The 17816-nt window shown below is 37.5% G+C and overlaps 4 protein-coding genes across 6 annotated transcripts in view; 3 read left to right on the forward strand and 1 right to left on the reverse strand.

Moving 5' to 3' along the window:
- The window catches only part of Vmat (Vesicular monoamine transporter), a 28735-nt gene extending 24847 nt beyond the window's left edge, over positions 1 to 3888 (forward strand). For both annotated transcript variants that reach the window (XM_008202659.3, XM_064356165.1), the window contains exons 7-11: positions 219 to 320; positions 374 to 600; positions 651 to 834; positions 944 to 1077; positions 2858 to 3888. In XM_008202659.3, coding sequence (XP_008200881.1) covers positions 219 to 320; positions 374 to 600; positions 651 to 834; positions 944 to 1077; positions 2858 to 2926 — 716 coding nt within the window. In that variant the 3' untranslated portion in view covers positions 2927 to 3888. The remainder of the gene's footprint in view (positions 1 to 218; positions 321 to 373; positions 601 to 650; positions 835 to 943; positions 1078 to 2857) is intronic.
- On the reverse strand, positions 1083 to 2823 carry LOC659361 (pyruvate kinase). Its single transcript, XM_008202658.2, has one exon. It carries the CDS (start codon positions 2798 to 2800, stop codon positions 1127 to 1129), a length of 1674 nt encoding a protein of 557 aa, XP_008200880.2. The 5' UTR covers positions 2801 to 2823; the 3' UTR covers positions 1083 to 1126.
- Positions 3889 to 7212: 3324 nt separating the features above from the next.
- Tc004500 (cuticular protein-like) lies at positions 7213 to 8307 on the forward strand. The gene is given in 2 exon segments (NM_001145915.1): positions 7213 to 7233; positions 7690 to 8307. Coding segments are annotated over 2 exon segments (633 nt in total). The 5' UTR covers positions 7213 to 7218.
- A 2514-nt stretch (positions 8308 to 10821) lies between these two features.
- LOC659146 (uncharacterized protein) lies at positions 10822 to 17606 on the forward strand. Of its 2 annotated transcripts, XM_008202655.3 has the most exons (11): positions 10838 to 11083; positions 11130 to 11520; positions 13242 to 13290; positions 13374 to 13482; positions 13531 to 13956; positions 14011 to 14278; positions 14330 to 14938; positions 15042 to 15192; positions 16199 to 16729; positions 16809 to 17099; positions 17151 to 17606. In XM_008202655.3, exons 4-11 carry the CDS (start codon positions 13389 to 13391, stop codon positions 17448 to 17450), a joined length of 2670 nt encoding a protein of 889 aa, XP_008200877.1. In that variant the 5' UTR covers positions 10838 to 11083; positions 11130 to 11520; positions 13242 to 13290; positions 13374 to 13388; the 3' UTR covers positions 17451 to 17606. The 2 variants fall into 2 exon arrangements, with proteins under 2 accessions (XP_970568.2, XP_008200877.1); XM_965475.5 differs by having other exon boundaries at positions 10822 to 11083; positions 13242 to 13482.
- Positions 17607 to 17816: the final 210 nt, after the last annotated feature.

Genomic DNA, 17816 nt, shown 5'->3' on the forward strand with positions numbered 1-17816 from the left:
TAGAGGGTTGAGTATCTTTGAATCGTTTTTTATTTGTTGCAACTTTATATGGTGCTTGCGACTTTTATACGTTATGCTTCATAAACATGAAGGTTTTTCTCAGGTTGTGATTTCATTCGTTCCACTACAGTAAACATGGCGCCATAAAACACATCACCCATTGTCACATAACTAAAAATCGTAATTAATTTTGCAATTGGTTCGATTTCACTTTTTAGTCCTTCAGTTGTTGATGTTACAACCATCCGTCGTCCGACAGGAGTCCGACCCGCCGTCGCTAAAGGCATTAATCAGCGATCCTTATATAGTAATAGCAGCAGGTAAGTGACAGTGGCTAGACTAAACAATGAGAAAAATACTGTGATTGCAAAAGGTGCAATAACATTCGCCAACATGGGCATTGCAATGCTGGAACCTTCTCTTCCCATCTGGATGATGGATACGATGGGAGCCGAGCGATGGAAGCAAGGAGTGACTTTTCTCCCGGCGAGTATTTCGTACCTCATCGGTACGAACCTTTTCGGACCGTTGGGTCACCGTATGGGGCGATGGTTGGCCGCTTTGTTGGGCCTTGTCATTATAGGGATTTGTCTAATGCTGGTAACTTACAGAATTTGTCCCAAAACTTTTCGGCAAAATTTCCAATTCAGATACCGCTCGCTACAAGCATGAACCACTTAATCGTCCCAAATGCCGGTCTCGGGTTCGCAATAGGGATGGTCGATAGTTCCATGATGCCCGAATTGGGGTACTTGGTCGACATCCGACACACCGCGGTTTATGGCAGCGTCTACGCCATCGGCGACGTCGCTTTCTGTCTTGGTTTCGCTATTGGTAATAATTATTATTAACATAATCAGGACTTGCGTAACGAACGCTTTCTTTATCGCATTTTTGCGGCTTTTGGTATTTGTGCGTGTTGACTTCCTGCTTTCTCGTGCAGGCCCAGCTTTGAGTGGAACTCTAGTTAAGAAAATCGGCTTCGAATGGATGCTTTTCGGCATTGCCATACTCAATTTCCTGTACGCACCGCTTCTCATCAGTCTGAAAAACCCACCGACCAAGGAAGAGAAAAAGGTAAGTTATAACGGAGACGTTTTATTGTAGAAAAATTTTGTACAATAAACTATACGTTTTGGTCACCCGTTTTCTTATCACACGTGCAGTCCCCTTCCACTATGGGCCTCATAACGTACAGGACTCGGATCGTATCAGTGTACCCCGACCCCCTTTGTGACCCATTCACTGCCACGATGGGGTCCCCCGACCTTACAAACCCCCTCCACTTTCCAAAACTGATCCCGAAACTGATCCTAGCTTCAATATCTCGCCTCCAATCGTCTTTCCTCTCGACTTCGTAAAAAAGGGGGATGATTCCCCGGAATAAGTTCGCTTGTTTGGCGACAGTCGGATCACGTGTCACTAAAATAATAGGGCAGTTGGGCCGATACTTTGCCAGTGAATGGGCCGAACGTCCCGAAACTGACGTGACAATAATCGCAGCTGCTAGACACTGATTTGCAGCTTCGACTGCAGCTATGCAAATTGTATGCGACGTCTCTAGCGGAGGTCTCGCATGCCCGATCAATTCCCGAAAGTGGTGTTTGTACCAAATGGCCCCTTCGGCCTCTTTGCAAATTTTGGACGCGGCCCGAATGCACTCGATCGGGTGCTGGCCAAGAAAAGTTTCCCCCGTCAACATCACGCAGTCAACACCGTCAAGCACCGCGTTTGCAACATCGGTGCATTCGGCCCGAGTGGGTCTTGGACGTTTTATCATCGAGTAGAGCAGCTGATTGGCGCAAATGACCGGTTTCCCCGCTTTGTTACACTTAGCTATGATGCTCTTCTGGGCGAGGAAAAGCTTCTCAGGGCCGATTTCCACAGCTAGGTCGCCTCGCCCGATCATAATGCCGTCGGAAGCTTTGATTATTTCGTCGATGTTGTGCACACCTTGGTGGTTTTCGATTTTCGAAATGATCAAGATCTTGTTACCGGCCCGCCCTAGCACGTCTCGAACCTCCGACACATCGACAGCATTGCGGATGAATGAGGCGTGAACGGTGTCAATGCCGTGTTCGACGCCGAAAAGCAAATCCTCCTTGTCTTTTTCGGACACCACGGGTAAGTCGATATCGATTCCGGGGAGGTTCACGTTTTTGCAACTGCCAAGCATTCCCCCGTTTTCCACACTACATGTCAGGACCGAGCCTTGGACGCTTGTGCAAATCAGGGAGATGAGACCATCGTCCAGGAAAATACGGTTCCCGGGTTGGACCACTTTCTGGATGTTGTCGTAGTCGACGTAGATCACGCTTGAGCTGCCTTTCTCCAGATACGCTTTGTCTGTTGTTAGTTTGATTTGTTCGCCCTTTTTCAGCTCGACTTCGGCGGCGATGCCGCCTTCCATGTAACCGGTCCGGACTTCGGGTCCTTTAATATCAAGAGCGAGGGATAAGGGGTACATGACCCCGAGTCTTTTGCTGTAATTTTCGACGGCGGTTCTCACGTTTTGGATCAGTTCGGTGTGCATTTCCTGGGTGCCGTGGGAGAGTGTTAGGCGGGCAATGTTCATTCCAGCCTCGATCATTCTTTCCAACGTTTCGACATCTGTGGTTGAAGGTCCCAAAGTGCAGATTATTCCAGTTAGACGCATTTGTGGTGGATGTGATTGAATGTCAAGCAGCGAGTTGTGGTCGAGTTGTGTGTAAGCGGCTCCTGCTGTGAGTTGTTTCGGGGGTGAACAATGCAACGGTTTAATTTGCTCGCTATCGTCATTTTCGCGCGTGTACCAAACCATTTTGATTAAAAAAAATGTCAAAAAAATGTCATGATAATGACAATGCGTTGATTTCAGATGCTGCTGATGGAGGAGAAGACTTCGGTGCGTTATGTCACGTACCAGAACGAAGACGAAGAGGAATAAACTGGCAATGCATTAAAGATAGTTAATGTTCCAAAGAAAATTTGGATGAGGTATTGTTAACGCGCTCTGGGAGCGTATGAACAGTCTTTCAGAGTTTATTTGTGTTGTTATTAAGTTTTAAGAAAGATCGTGCTTCTGTACCCGAAATCGACTCTTTGATGGGAGTTGCAACCGTCAAAATTGTTTGTGTGGGGGCCCTCGTTTTTGGATTATTGTGAATGGCTGCACATAATCCAGTCCTGCGGGAGACGAGGCAATCAGAAGTCCCCAAATTCCGAAACCTATTGGCTTGAATTTGTGAAATACTGGCGCTCCCATCTCAAGCCCGGCTAATGATTGCCATACAGCATAATATTCATCAGTGTCTAATCTTATTTATAATTTGTGTAGCAACTATTCGGCTGAAATATGCATATAAGAGAATTGCTGAGCCAATCAAAACACATCATTTTGGGAAAGCCTGGTGTGCGGGGGTCAGCCCCCGAGGATGCAGTAAGGGGACCTTAATGTTGATGCTTATTTATCGTTAATTATGTATAACCAAACAGTATAACCTGTGACTCGGTCGTTGTGTTTTTATCTGTCTGTCGTCTCCGCAGATATTTTACCTTCAGGAGGTCCGAGCTCCAAAGAAGATTATTGTGAAGAGACAATAATCAGCATTGTAATCAGTCCCAATATACCTGTGACCAAATAAAAACATTTTCGTTTAAAGCTGGTAAGGGTCCGAACAACAAGGGCAATCATGCACAGCGCGTGATGCCGTTAAGTATTTTTGCTAAACAATAGGGCCGCAACGTGGCACCTGGTTTAGATGTAGTCTTAATTGCATGTTAGACATTATTCTTAGAGAGATCTATATAACACTCGATATGTAGGGTGGCTATAAGTGGTACTCAATGTTCGATGTTATGTCTATCTAATTTGTGGTGCAATAAATGGAACAAAAGTTATTAAACTTACACGATGCTCTTTTATTTCTCCCTTCTCCCCCTTTTTGTAATTCATAGTTTCAATAGTTTTCAACAATATTTAGCAAACATCCAGTCAAATTGATGTAATATTATACAGATTTTGAAAAGGCATTCGATAGCGTAGATCATCAATTGTTGCTTTACAAGTTAAATAATATAGGGTTATCTTTTCATCATGTTAAGTTTTTTGAATCGTACTTAAGCAACAGAACTTCAAAGGGAGTGATCAATAATGTGCACTCTCATTCGTATGTTCCAGCCAGTTCCATCCTTTAGTGTTCCGCAGGGTTCCAATCTTGGCCCTCTGCTTTTCACGTTATTTGTAAATGGTTTTCCGCCTACACTAAACTGTAATAAACTTTTGTTTGCTGATATTTTTAAAATTTTTAGTTCTATTACCAACATTGATGACTCTATTACTTCAACATCAGTTGAACAAGCTAATATGGTGGTGCAACAAAAACAAATTAAGTCTTAATGCATCTAAATGTACTGTCATCTCGTTTACAAGAAAAAACATCATTGACATTTGATTATCAGATTATTGATCATATTGTTGAGAGAACGCAATGTGGAAAAGATCTTGGAGTTACTTTTGATCAGCGACTAACCTTTGAAACACATTAATATATACAATAAAAGACTTCGAACAATGGAAATTATCATTCGTACCTGTAAAGATTTTATTGACGTAAAAGCTATTAAAATGCTATATTTTGTCTTTGCAAGATCGTCATTACAATACGCTTCTAAAGAAGACTAAAATCTGGTATCATATTTATAATTATCAAAAATATTTGTTAGTTTCGGTGCAAAAAAAATTCTTAAAATCTTTATATTTTAAATCTTGCAGTCGATATCCAAACAGGAGAGAATGTTCTTTGAAAGATGGAAGAAAGTTTTTTAGTAGATAAATGATAAAAGACGAATTTCTTCAGCACTAATTTATTTATTTAAATTAGTAAATGGTTTTATTAATGACTGCGCTATGTTATCTAAAATAAATTTTCGTGTACTATCTAATACTAGACTTAAATCAACATTTGCTGTTCCAAAGGTTAAATCAAACTTATTAAAAAATTTGCAGTTTATGCAATGACATCACTATTCAACGAAATTTCATCAAATATAGATATTCATTTTCTGTTCTGTAGTTAACCTGCTGCTAATTGCTCTATATTGTCTATATTGTCTGGCTTTTAACTGTTAGACAACTATTTAATAATAACACAGATAATAATAATAATTCGAAATTAAAAATGTTTTTGCCATCGAATTTATTTTGATTAATTTGCTTACCAAAACTTAAAATATGCTTTTATAAAAAAAATATGGCCCTATGTATTAAACGTTTATAGTTTTTTAAATTTTACTTTCTTATGAAACCCTAGATTTTAAAATACTAATAAGAGCCGGATAATACAGAGTGTTCACGAAGTTGAGGCGTTCCATTTAAGAGGTGATAGCATGCATTGTTCTTAAGAGTTTTAGCCTAAAACACTTTAGTAAAATGTTGATGATAACGAAGATACAATAAGTTCTTTTTTTTTATTTTGAAGCCGACCCTGTTAAGATCAAAAAAATCAAAGGACCAGTGGCGTAATCAACAAAAACTGTTACAGTTGTCATCTAATTAGTCGGAGAGACTTTATTTTACAATAATAACAATCTTGCAAATTTCTTGAAATTGAATGGGCAATGTTATCAGAATGCAGGTGAGGCATTTAAAGTGTACTTAGAGTATGAAAAAATAAAAATAAAAGGTACTTTTTTGAAAATTTGGTATCTACAATAATGAGGTAGATTATTTTGAAGCACTCATCTCAAAACGGCAGTTAGACAGAACCGGACTCAAGATTTTAGAAAAACTTAAAATTAGCTTTGTTATTAAAAACATTTATTAAAATTATTAAAAACTTCGCGAACAACCTGTAGAAAGCTTTGTTAAAATTTAATTCGCTACAGATCATATTTTTTTGACTTTAGTTAGCGGAAACATTGCAACATTAAACAAATACCTTTTGAAAAAATCAACAATTAATGTCTTATAATGTAAAACACGCTCAAAAAAACTTGCAAATTCGACATCATAGGAATTAAATGAGCAAAAATCAATATCTTTTCTAAGGAAAACAATTTAAAAAATATATGAAAATTAAGTTGCTTGAAAAAAAATCTCAACTCATTTTTGCGCTTAACTAAACGTCTCTTACCACCATACGAGAGTTTGTCTGTTACTTTTGAATCAGCTTGTATAAACCGACCTTACGATATGCGATTTGCTGAAAAATTAACTCTTTCACTCTAAACCAGCTAACAACTCAAAAATTACCTACTTGTCGTAGAACATTTTAGCTAGAATTTAGAGAACACGTACATCTCTTTTTAAGAACCAAAAATTGTGAAATTGTGTTAAAAAACCTACTGATGATATCACGAAAATTTGCCTTCATTTCAGGCCAATATAAAGATATACATATTTGCCAAGTTCGAATGTTTTAATTAGTTTCTGAGCTAACAGGAAACTCGGAAATCGGCAAAAAGCTGATTTTTTTGTAAAGTATTCCGAATAATTAGATTTAATATTGAAAAAAACCTTTCAATGGTTATTACTTTCTTATTCTTTCTCTTTGCATAGAGTCAGCAAAAACTGGACGTATGAAATCCATCTCATATCTGTGCAATCAAGCGCAAATTCCTCTTACCGATGGCCTGATAATTTTCGAATTTTTTTTATAACAAGTAAATGAAAAGTTTCTTTTTTAAATGTGTGCTTGCGAACTCTTGACACACTAACTAATCACTCACATAAAATGCCAAACAAGCCCTTTCGTAACAAATAACTAACGCAAATTGAAATGACAAGTCATTAAAAACTACAGGTCACTGAGACAAGCCCAGAAAGGCTTTAGAAAGGATCATTCGGAAAAAAATCACTTTTGCCTTACAAACTAATTTACTTAATTTATTGTTGTAACTCGTACTACAATTTATATCGAGTATTTCCGTTCATGTAAACTCAACACATAACTTGCAATCAACAACAAAATACACATTTTCCACTGATTTTTATGCATGCATTATGTACTTGATACATAGTAATTATTTCCCTCAGCCTGCATTACATATTTGATGAAAGTAATTCGCGTTTATGTAATGAACGTGTAAGTACTCGACGAAAAAGTGCAAAGTCGGGACACTTTCTCTATGACAAGGGCAATCGAATTCGTGGTAGATACGAGCCCACCCACCATATCTATAAAGCTGTGAACGCGCGCGGTAAGGGTGCAGTGTTGTTTGTAATTGTGTTTGGACATAATGGAATCAATCAAAGTGAGTATACACACTGTTCACATTTATTAATAAAATTTATCCCAAATTTTCAAAACATGGCTTGGTTCTATTTGGTATTAAAAACATCATGCAAACACCATTTATTATTTTGATTCAGAAATCATTTAAATTGTAGTGTAGTGCCTTTTTCCTCTAATGAGTAAAAAATAGATACATATTTCATTTCAAAATTAAATTAAATATCGGCTAGATTTCTGCTCTATCTCTGGAGGTTTTATTAAAAAAATTCGAAAAAGTGATTTTAAAATAAGATATTTTGGCTCAATAATTTCGTTTGAAAAATTATTTAACTTGTTATGTGATTAGCCGATTACACACATTTCAGCGAAAAAACCAATCGCTGGAGTAACCAACTAGAACAATTAGATCTAGTCGCATTTTCCGCTTTAATGGTTCAATTTCGGTTGCGTAAGTAATTTTTGCAATTTTCCATAGATTATCGGACTTTTGGCCTTAATCTCGCCCTCCTTGTGCCAATACGGCGGCCAGGGCGGTGGAGAGGGCCAATACCAATACCAGGACAATTACAACAGACAACCGCCGCCTCAAATCCTCACCCACAAGCAAGCGTTGAACCACGACGGCAATTTCAAATACTTATTCACGTCTGAAAACGGTCTCGCCCAAGGAGAAAGTATCGCACCGGACGGCTCTCGCAATGGGGGCTACTCGTACGTGGACCCCACCGGCCGCAAGATCTCCGTCAAGTACACAGCAGGGAAAGAAGGCTTTAGAATACTCGAAGCCGACCATTTGCCCAAAGCGCCCCAACCCGTGCACCCCGTCCCTGGGGCCGGTATTCCGGTGCAAGCGGGGCCCCAGAGCTTCGGGGCCTACGGCCGACAAGACGACGGTCAGTACAGGCCCGAGTTGTACACCAAACCGCAGCCCTATACTGGGGGCTTCATTCAGACTAGGTCGGCCTACCAGCCCCCGCCAGCTCCCATCGCCTCGAATAACATCGGGGGTGGTTTGAAGGAACCGGAATACAATGATGAGCCCGGGAAACCGCACAGTTTTGGCAACGGATACGTGTTTGAATTCGGAGGGTAGAGAATAAGTAACTGATAAGAGTTGAAGATTGTTTTTCTGTCTTTTTAAAGGAATTACATACTTGTTTTTTTCTTAAGCTTTTGACTGTTCGTCTTGAAGTTTTCAGACGAATTTTTTTGTTAGTGTTTTTACGAAATTTTGTAAATATATTTGTGATACAAATTTGTACTTCCTTTGCTCGCGCTGTAATATATTGACAGTATCAATGTGTTGTATTTTATTCTGTTTCTGTTCTTAATAAAAAGATTTTTCATCTATAATTTTTTTTTATTAACGCACTTCCGCTAAAACCTGTACCCGTCTAAAGTAATGAAAATAAATTGTAATAAACTACGCTTACATTAAACTAATAAACATAAAATGTTCAAATTAAATTTAATGACAAGAAGAAATATTCTCTTGGCTTCGACCTTATTTGCAATTGTTGCGCAACTGAGTTTTCAGCTTAAAATACCTAATGTATTTTTTATATAATTTGCTACATTTCTATGCAGGGTGATTCTCTCAGGGCCTACATTAAAAACTTTTTGGCTTCTAATATTATAGTTAGAGCTTTAAAATTTTGTATATGATCCAAATCGACCATTCTGAGTTCAAATAAATTATTTTCAAAATGGCTGAGCTTCCAGATCTACAAAAAATTGGCGCCAAGTTTGAAATTTTAAATACTAACCACACATTTTTATTGCATATTTGAATTTACCTTCTCAAGCTGAGTAAAATTTACCTAAGTTGTTGGTACTTATCTGTTCTAGTTTTTGACATATGTCAAATTTTTTGTTAAAATTCTTATTTTCAAGGGTTTATCTAAGATATTACAGCTTTTGAACACTTTGCGATAAGTGAATAATTTTTTTTGCATTCGATAACGGAAGGTTTGAAGAGTCTTCTAGAATTTTCAAAATTGTCAACTGTTTAAATTTATGGCTAGTATGTTTTTTTCAAAATGGTTTTCAAAATACTGCTATAACGCACTTTTTAAATGGAACGACCCTATTTTCTTAACGGCAATCGAAAGAACATCAATATTTATGGTGACTTTTATCAATACATTCTATACTTATTATCTCTTACAGTTTTTGAAAAAACTCACAAGAAACGGATTTTACTTCGTAATTTTTATAGTAATCAAGTAGACCTTGCAAATTCGTCAACAATTGTCAACTTGAACATTTTATTTAATTTTTTGACTGATTTATTAATTATCTAATAAGCAGTAAAATATTAATATTTAATTATGGTTTATTATCATAATTTATGTAAAGTAACTCATTCAGTCTGCCATCGAATTTTGAACTTCTTGAATGAAAACGGTGATCAAATAGAATTTTTTTTTAATTAATAGCACAATTTTATCATATTTTTCGAAAGTTTAGTTGATTAAAAATGAAAATAATTAGGTAAAATTCAATTTCTTGCGATTATTCCAAAATCTGTAAGAGATAGATATACAGGGTGCTCAAAAACTGGCGCACCAACTCAGTGGTACGTTATTGAGAAGCAAGTGCAGATTACGGGAAAAATGTTGAAAAAATTCCTAAAGTCGTATTTTAAAAAATCTGAAGCTACAAACCTATTGTGTTAACTTCTTTAGTTTTCATTATTTTTTTATATTATTATGTTTCATACCAGGTAATCGTTCCGTAACAAAACGATGAACAATTATTTTAAAATTTACTATCAGATTTTAGCAGTTTTTTAAATTTAAAAAAACTAAAATTCATCCAAAAAATCACAATGTGTAGATGTGCCAATACTGGGAATTATTTCCTAGGAAACCGTTTCAAAAATAATTTATTTTTATTGTTGCTCAAATTCTATTGCGATCATGACTATTAGACAACGTTGCCACATATCATTTACCTAAAATTAGTTATTTATCAATAACTTTAATACAAAGAATTTTTTTACTATTTTTACCTTTATATGTAACCACTTCTCTGCCACACACCATTGAGTTGGTGCGTCAGTTTTTGAGCACGCTGTAGAAGACTGTTTTATAATCATTTTTTAAATTATTTATGCACTTCAAAAAATTGATAGATAATGTAATTTATAGTTTCAATAAGAGATCTAATAATTTTATTTTACTGTTTTACTATTTTACAATTTTATCAATCTCATTTAAAAAAATAATTCGGTAAAAAATGCGACGTTGGCGTTTATAGTTTTGAAACAGCTAATACTAACAACTAGGGTATATTTTACTAATTCAAAAATGCAATAAAAATAGGTGGTTACTATTTGAAAATTTAAAGAATCAGCCTGTATGAAATGATCATTTGTGGTATTTCTTTGTTGGCGAAAATGTTTTATTTTTTTAAGGCGTTTAAATAAATTATGCGGAACAGTCGGTGGGCAGTGTTATGTTTTAAAATTTGTTGTTTTAATTATTGTTTTTAAAAGAAAATTTATGTAGAAATCATCCAAAAAATTCAAACCTAATTTCGCGCGACTTTTGGGGAAAATTTGTCGCTTGTGGTTGGTATCTGGGAATCAACAAACAAAAAACGCGCATGCGCATTAACGTCATAAACCGAAGAAGTGCATTTGTTGACGCCATTTTCCGAAAAATAAATCTTAATTGACTCTAAATGGCTAAATCGATTGAAATTAAATAAAACACAATGGAAGAAACAGACGTCTCCATGGAATACGACGGCGCCGACGTCGACGGCGTCGCCCAAGAGGAATACGAAGAGGACGGAGGCTTCGAAAACGACATTGAACTCGGAGATGACTTCCAAATGCGAGGCCGAGGACCTTCAGGGTTCAGGTATTCAAGTTTTAAACCGCCACACTTCCTAACGGTGTGATTACAGGGGCCGCGGACGCGCGTGGCCGGGTCCTCCAGGTCCGCCAGGACCGCGTGGAGAAGGTCCCCGGTTTCGAGGAAGGGGATTTGGGCCCGGTGGCCCTCCTCCGTTTCGTGGACGTGGAGGACCACCTCCTCCGATGTTTGGACGTGGGGGACCTCCCAGAAACCCACCACCAGGGCAGGGATTCAATGGACCTCCGAATTTTAATGGGCCTAACTGGGGAGGACCGATGGGGCCCCCGGGGACGATGGGTGGACCGCCCAATATGATGGGACCCAATGGACCGCCGTTCGGACCACCGGGCATGATGGGGGCGCCCCCGGGTGGACCCATGGGCGCTCAGGGCGGGACGACCAATGGGCAGTTTCCACCAGTAGGGCAAAATCCCACAACAGTAAGTTTTTTCGACGAGATTTTGCGAATTACCATCTTTTTGGAATTCGAATTTTTCAAGTTTATCTGTTCGAGTTATCAAATAATAAATACAGATAAGAATTTCACGTAGGGTTTCTATTGCCTACACTTTGTTTTTCTTGATTTAAAGTCTAGGTATTCCCGGGAAATATCGAATTATTACTAAATCTTAATCAAATAAAGAATTAAACTAGACTTTTCCAAACATTTTCAATAAAGATAAACACTTTCTTAAAATAGACCTGATATAACATTAAATTTTGCGGAAAACATGTCACCAAAAATAAAGTAGAATATAATTTATTTCGTAGTTTAACCCATCGAGAGTTCATCGGACGATCGGAGATTTGATTCTTCGGAATATCCTGATTATCCGTAGTTCATCTTTATGTAAAAATAACATAATTTTTGCTTTTTCCGTGTGCTGAAGCACGTTTGTTTGTCACTTCGATACATATTTTTTTCGAAAAATTGGCTGATCAACATTTCAAATCCAAACTGACATTATTTTGACTTGTATTACTCGATTAACACGTTTATGAACAAACCAAAAAAAAAAAAGGTAAAATAGGATTGAAACAATATATTATTATACGAGTTTTATAAGACGTTCTATTGCGGCACGAATGGTTTTGGAGCACGACGAAGCAGTGCTCCAATAGAATGAGTGTCACAATTAAGTCTTATAAAACGAGTGTAATATACTATTTTCTATTTTTGTTTGTTTCTGTTTAGTTTAACTTATCAAAATCTGTTCAAACTATTTTCTCTTAATTTTGTTAATTGTTCTTTTTCAATAAACGGCTTGACGTTGTTGATAGATCACACTAAATTACAGTGATGACTGATGACACCCAGCGCAGAACTGTCAATATAACTACAAATTTACTAAAAGGAGTTGTACAAAAGTTCTCTTTGTAAAACTAACAAGCGTTCATTTAAGAAGTGCTTTGAAAATAAAAAACAATTGATTACAAATGTTTGTGATTAATTCGTTCTTTTATAACTTTACTTTTTGGCAGTTAAAAAGATAACAGATTTTCATAAAGATATTTATTTATTATTTATAAAAACTTTTGGAAATGTTTTTTTTTGTTGTTTAACACACGTAACACATGGCCTTTGAACACTATTTATCACTCATAGGTTATGATGTTATGAATTTTGGTGAACTCGTGTAGTAGGAAATATCAGGCCATTCGGAGAGTTTTCTTAATAATGAACACATGATACTTTCAGTTTCACAATGAATAATTTGTGAAACCAAAGTAGAAAAAATTTTACCTTTCCAAACTTTTAAGACCTTTAAGCTGGTATTTGAATCAAAATCTCACCGTTTTTTTGCGAGATGTCATTAATACATACAGAAAAATCGCCAAATTACATTATTTTTGCCTTTTGGAGCGTTTTATCTTTTTTTAGCTATAAGCGGAATTACTTCGCAAGCCGAATAAGCACTAAATGGAACCAAAAATTGAGTTATTTTTTCACACTTTCAAATACATTTTTGAGTTACATATTTAGTTTTTTTCTTGTGAGTTTGCTGCACCGTGCTGAAAAATGACTAAATTAATTATTTTATTTAATTTTATAGCCTCGATATTATTTTTCCTCTTTCGTATGTTTTACCACTTTGTAAATAATAATTTATTATTTATCGAAGTTCGACTACAAGAATTCAATTGTAATTGTTTTTTGCAGGGGTTAGATGCAAATAGTGAAATTTGGGTAGAGACTAAAACCTCAGAAGGCAAGTCATATTTTTATAATGCTCGTACTAGAGAAACCACTTGGACTAAGCCAGAAGGTCCTAATGTAAAAGTAATCTCTCAGGATCAAGTGGAAGCAATGGCACAAGCGGCCACCACAGGTTTAGCCCAAGGAACGTCAACTGCAGCTCAGGCGGCGTTAGCGCAGGCTAACGTTTCAAATAAACCTGAAGGTACCTCTAATCCAATTTCTATCCCAAAAAAATTAACGAGAAATTTAGTTGAGTCAGAGGAATCGAAAGGCGATGCCAAACAAGCTGGGAACGCAATGCCTCAAAACATGTTAGCGGGTCCTCCGCCAGGTATGCCCCCATTTGGGGGTCCCCCAGGTCAGTTTGGAGCGCCTCCATTCGGCTTACCACCGCCAGGATTCCAAGGGACATGGCCGGCTCCAGGTCAAGCAGCATGGGCAGGGGGGCCACCAGGGGCTGCTCCGTGGGGTATGCCGCCAGGTCTTCTTACAGGTTTACCAGGAGCTATCCCAGCGATTGACGAAGCAGCGGTTTTGGCTAAAGTCGATCCGGAAATCATCGCCAAAGCGTCCGAATGGAGCGAACACAAAGCACCCGACGGACGCTTCTATTATTACAACGCCAAGAAAGGGGAATCGGTTTGGGAAAAACCGCAAGCTCTCAAGGATTTGGAAAGTAGGTTTTTTGCAACAAATAAAATAGTTTGTTTATTAATTATTTTTTGCAAAGCTGCGAAACTGGCTGCAGCTCAAGGGATTTCAACAAGACCGGGAACCGAAGTTATAGCTGCTGTTGAGACAGGTAAGCCAAACGCTGCAGTTGTCCAAGTGGCCAATGGGGACGCAGTGAAAGACATTGTCATAAAGGAGGAAGATGACAAGATCAAAAAGCCCCAAGACGAAACGAAAAAGAAGAAGGAAGAAGAAGAAAAAAAGGAAACTAAAAGTCAAGATAAATCGCGCCCAGTGTCAAGTACCCCCGTCCCAGGAACCCCATGGTTAGTACAATTAAAAAAACAAGTTTGAATTTTAACTAATTCTTATGTCAGGTGTGTTGTGTGGACCGGCGATGGAAGAGTTTTCTTCTACAACCCATCGTCAAGGACATCCGTTTGGGAGCGTCCTGATGAGCTAATAAAACGAACAGATGTGGATAAAATGGTAGCGACACCTCCCGATTCCGTCGGATCTCAAACCAAACCAGACGCTGAAAGTCCGTCGAAAAAACGCGTATCCGACGACAGCGACAGTGAGGAAGAAACCCCAGCTAAAAAACCGAAAAAAGAAGAAATAACCAGTACGAACGGTACCACTCCACAATCAGCTCGTAAAATCGATATTGGCAAAGAAGCAGCCATTGAAGCGGAAGTACGTGCGGCCAAAGAACGTGCTATTGTCCCACTGGAAACTCGAATTAAATCATTTAAAGAAATGCTGGCCGAGAAAAACGTTTCCGCGTTTAGTACTTGGGAAAAAGAACTACATAAAATTGTTTTCGATACACGGTATCTCCTTCTAACGTCCAAGGAACGCAAACAAGTGTTTGAAAAGTACGTTAAAGAACGAGCCGAGGAAGAGCGAAGAGAGAAACGGAATAAGTTGAGAGAGAAGAAGGACGCGTTTAGGAAACTGTTGAGTGAGTCGCATCTACACGGCAAGTAAGTAATTTCTAATTTATCTTAAGAAATATATTCTTAAAAAAAGCAAAACAAAATATTTAGTTTTAAATTATTCCACAACTAATAGAATAAATTGTTGCAGATCGTCGTTTAGTGACTTCGCACAGAAGTTCGCAAAGGACGAACGATTTAAAGGGGTTGAGAAAATGCGCGAACGGGAAAGTCTCTTCAATGAATATTTAATCGAAGTAAGAAAGCGCGAAAAAGAAGAAAAGAATCAGCGACGAGAACAGGTGAGAATGAGATGTTTTTTATCCCAAACATACGAAAAAGTAACGATGTAACAAGTTCCTTACTTGTTACATTATCGGCTTGCAATAGTAGCCTTTTTTAGTAAGTGTTGGTGATCTAATTTTAATTATTTATGTTAATCGATGCGAACCTAATCACGCGCACAATACTAAAAATTATTTACAGGTTTTCAGCACTCGGTATGTAGATGTGTTAGATTAATTTTATTTAAGGATTGTTGAAAATTGTGTTTTTGCCACAATTTTTATAACAGCGCTCATTAATATTATAAAGCAAGAGTTCATTAAGTCCGATTAAATCAATTCCACTTTGTAGCAACTTACTGAACTGTTGTTACCAAAGTTTGACATTTGTAACCAACCACAAACCATTTCACTTATTTTTTAGTGCAATTATGTTTGTTTTGGTTTGTTGTTGGTACGGTTGCTGTTTCAATGCCTATATTTTACGACCAATCAAGAACGCTAACAGATTGTAAATGATGAGTCTCTTATCCAGCTTCATTACTTTTTCAAGAGATGTGGAGTACGGGTGAAACACGATTTCTTCCATAACCCGAGGCTAGTGTGCATCGAGTCAGAGAAGTCGTCCCGAGGTGTGTGTCAGCGCTCCTTGCCGGCAATGGGGCTAATTTTTATTTAACGGTACTTAACCTACAAGTTAGTTGTTACATTTTTAAGAACAAAAATCAAGTAATTAGTAAAGATTTTTCGTACAAATACAACACAAATCGAAAGAAAACTACCATTTCTAATCATTTCAGTGCCCTGTGGAGGATGGATCCGAACAAACATTTTTCAAATTTGTGATTGATTCGTAATAAAATAATAATTGGAAAATGTTTGAAGACTCACTAATGTTGCCTTTTTTCCAGCTCTAATATTTTTTTCAGGATCGAGTGACCAGTTAGTGATAATTTAGTGATAAAACATAAATTTAAATAAAACCCTGTTGGTTTCTCAAACTTGATGATATACGTGTTTGCAGGTAAAGAAAGATTTCTTTGCAATGCTACGCGAACACTCTGATATCGACCGTCATTCCCACTGGGCCGATGTGAAACGAAAAGTTGATTCGGACGCTCGATACAAAGCCGTTGATTCGTCCGGACAACGTGAAGATTGGTTCAGAGAATATTGCAAGATACTTAAAGAAGAGAAAAAGAAAGCGAAAGAGAAAGATCGCGAACACAAACGTGATAAAGAAAAGCATAAGAAGAAGGATAAAGATAAGGATAAGGAACGTCATTCGAAAGACGAAAAAGAGAAAGATAAAGACAAGGAGAAAGATAAATCGAAGAAAGAAGAAGACGGAGATGTGTCGAATAAAGAAGTTGAAGAAACGGAACCGGAAGAAACCGACGACGAAAAAGCACAAGAACAAAGAGATAAAGATAGGCAAGCCAGGGCGGAGGCGAGTCTGAGAGAGAGGGAGAAGGAGGTACAAAGGACTCTAGCGACGCATATGAGGGACCGAGATAAGGAGAGGGAGCAACACAAACGGGACGAGGCTATACAAGTAATTAAAAGATTTTTTATATATTTTATCGACTCGCTCGTCTTTGAATAATTTTTTTTTACCAAAACATTTCTTCCAGCATTTTAATGCGTTATTGGCCGATTTGGTGCGCAATCCCGAGCTGAGCTGGCGCGAGGTTAAGCGCATTTTGCGAAAAGACCACCGTTGGGACTTGGCTGATTCGCTGTCGCGTGAAGATAAGGAAAAATTATTCAATGAACACATTGAACATTTGTTGAGGAAGAAGAGAGAGAAGTTCCGCGAGTTATTGGATGAAACCCCCGATGTTACTTTAACCAGTAGTTGGAAAGAAATTAAAAAAATTATAAAAGAGGATCCCCGATATACGAAATTTGCGTCAAGCGAACGGGTTAGTTGTGTTATTTTTGAATTTATTGAAAATAATAATTATTCTTTGCAGTGTGAACGTGAATTTAAGGATTATCTCAAAGATAAACTAATAACCGCCAAAGGACAATTCAAGGAATTGTTACAGGAAACTAAACTTATTACACATAAATCGTTATCTAATCTCAGAGAGAATCAAGGATTTATGCAAGAAATTGAGGATATTTTAAAGAATGATAAGAGATATCTTGTCTTGGATCATATTCCGCAAGAGAGGACTCAGTTGATTCTGAATTATTTGGAAGAACTCGATAGAAGGGGACCACCTCCGCCACCTACGGCTAGTGAACCTAATAGGAGATCTATTAAATAGGGAATTACTTTTTATCGTATTTATTATATTGTCTGGATGCTGAAGTTGTGCATTTTATTGTCTTAGTGGCTCCAGTTGTAGCTATTTGAACTGAATGTGTTACACGATTAATTAAATTTGATTTTATACTGTAATAGAATAAAAACTCCGTATTTACCAACTTGTTTTTGTTACCTCTCCCACTTCAACCAAAAAATATTGAACTTCTTACAAATATGCGGACTGGCTATCGCTTCTTAATTCTTAAAGCAAAATGTGTTTACATCTATATTTTTTATAATAGTTGTCACTTAAACGAGACAAAGGCAGCACTGAGGGGTGCCACCTGTGGAGAACTAAAACGTTTTGAACGACGAGCTGGAGATT

Source organism: Tribolium castaneum, chromosome 4 (assembly GCF_031307605.1).
Source record: "Tribolium castaneum strain GA2 chromosome 4, icTriCast1.1, whole genome shotgun sequence".
In the NCBI taxonomy this organism is placed as follows: domain Eukaryota; kingdom Metazoa; phylum Arthropoda; class Insecta; order Coleoptera; family Tenebrionidae; genus Tribolium; species Tribolium castaneum.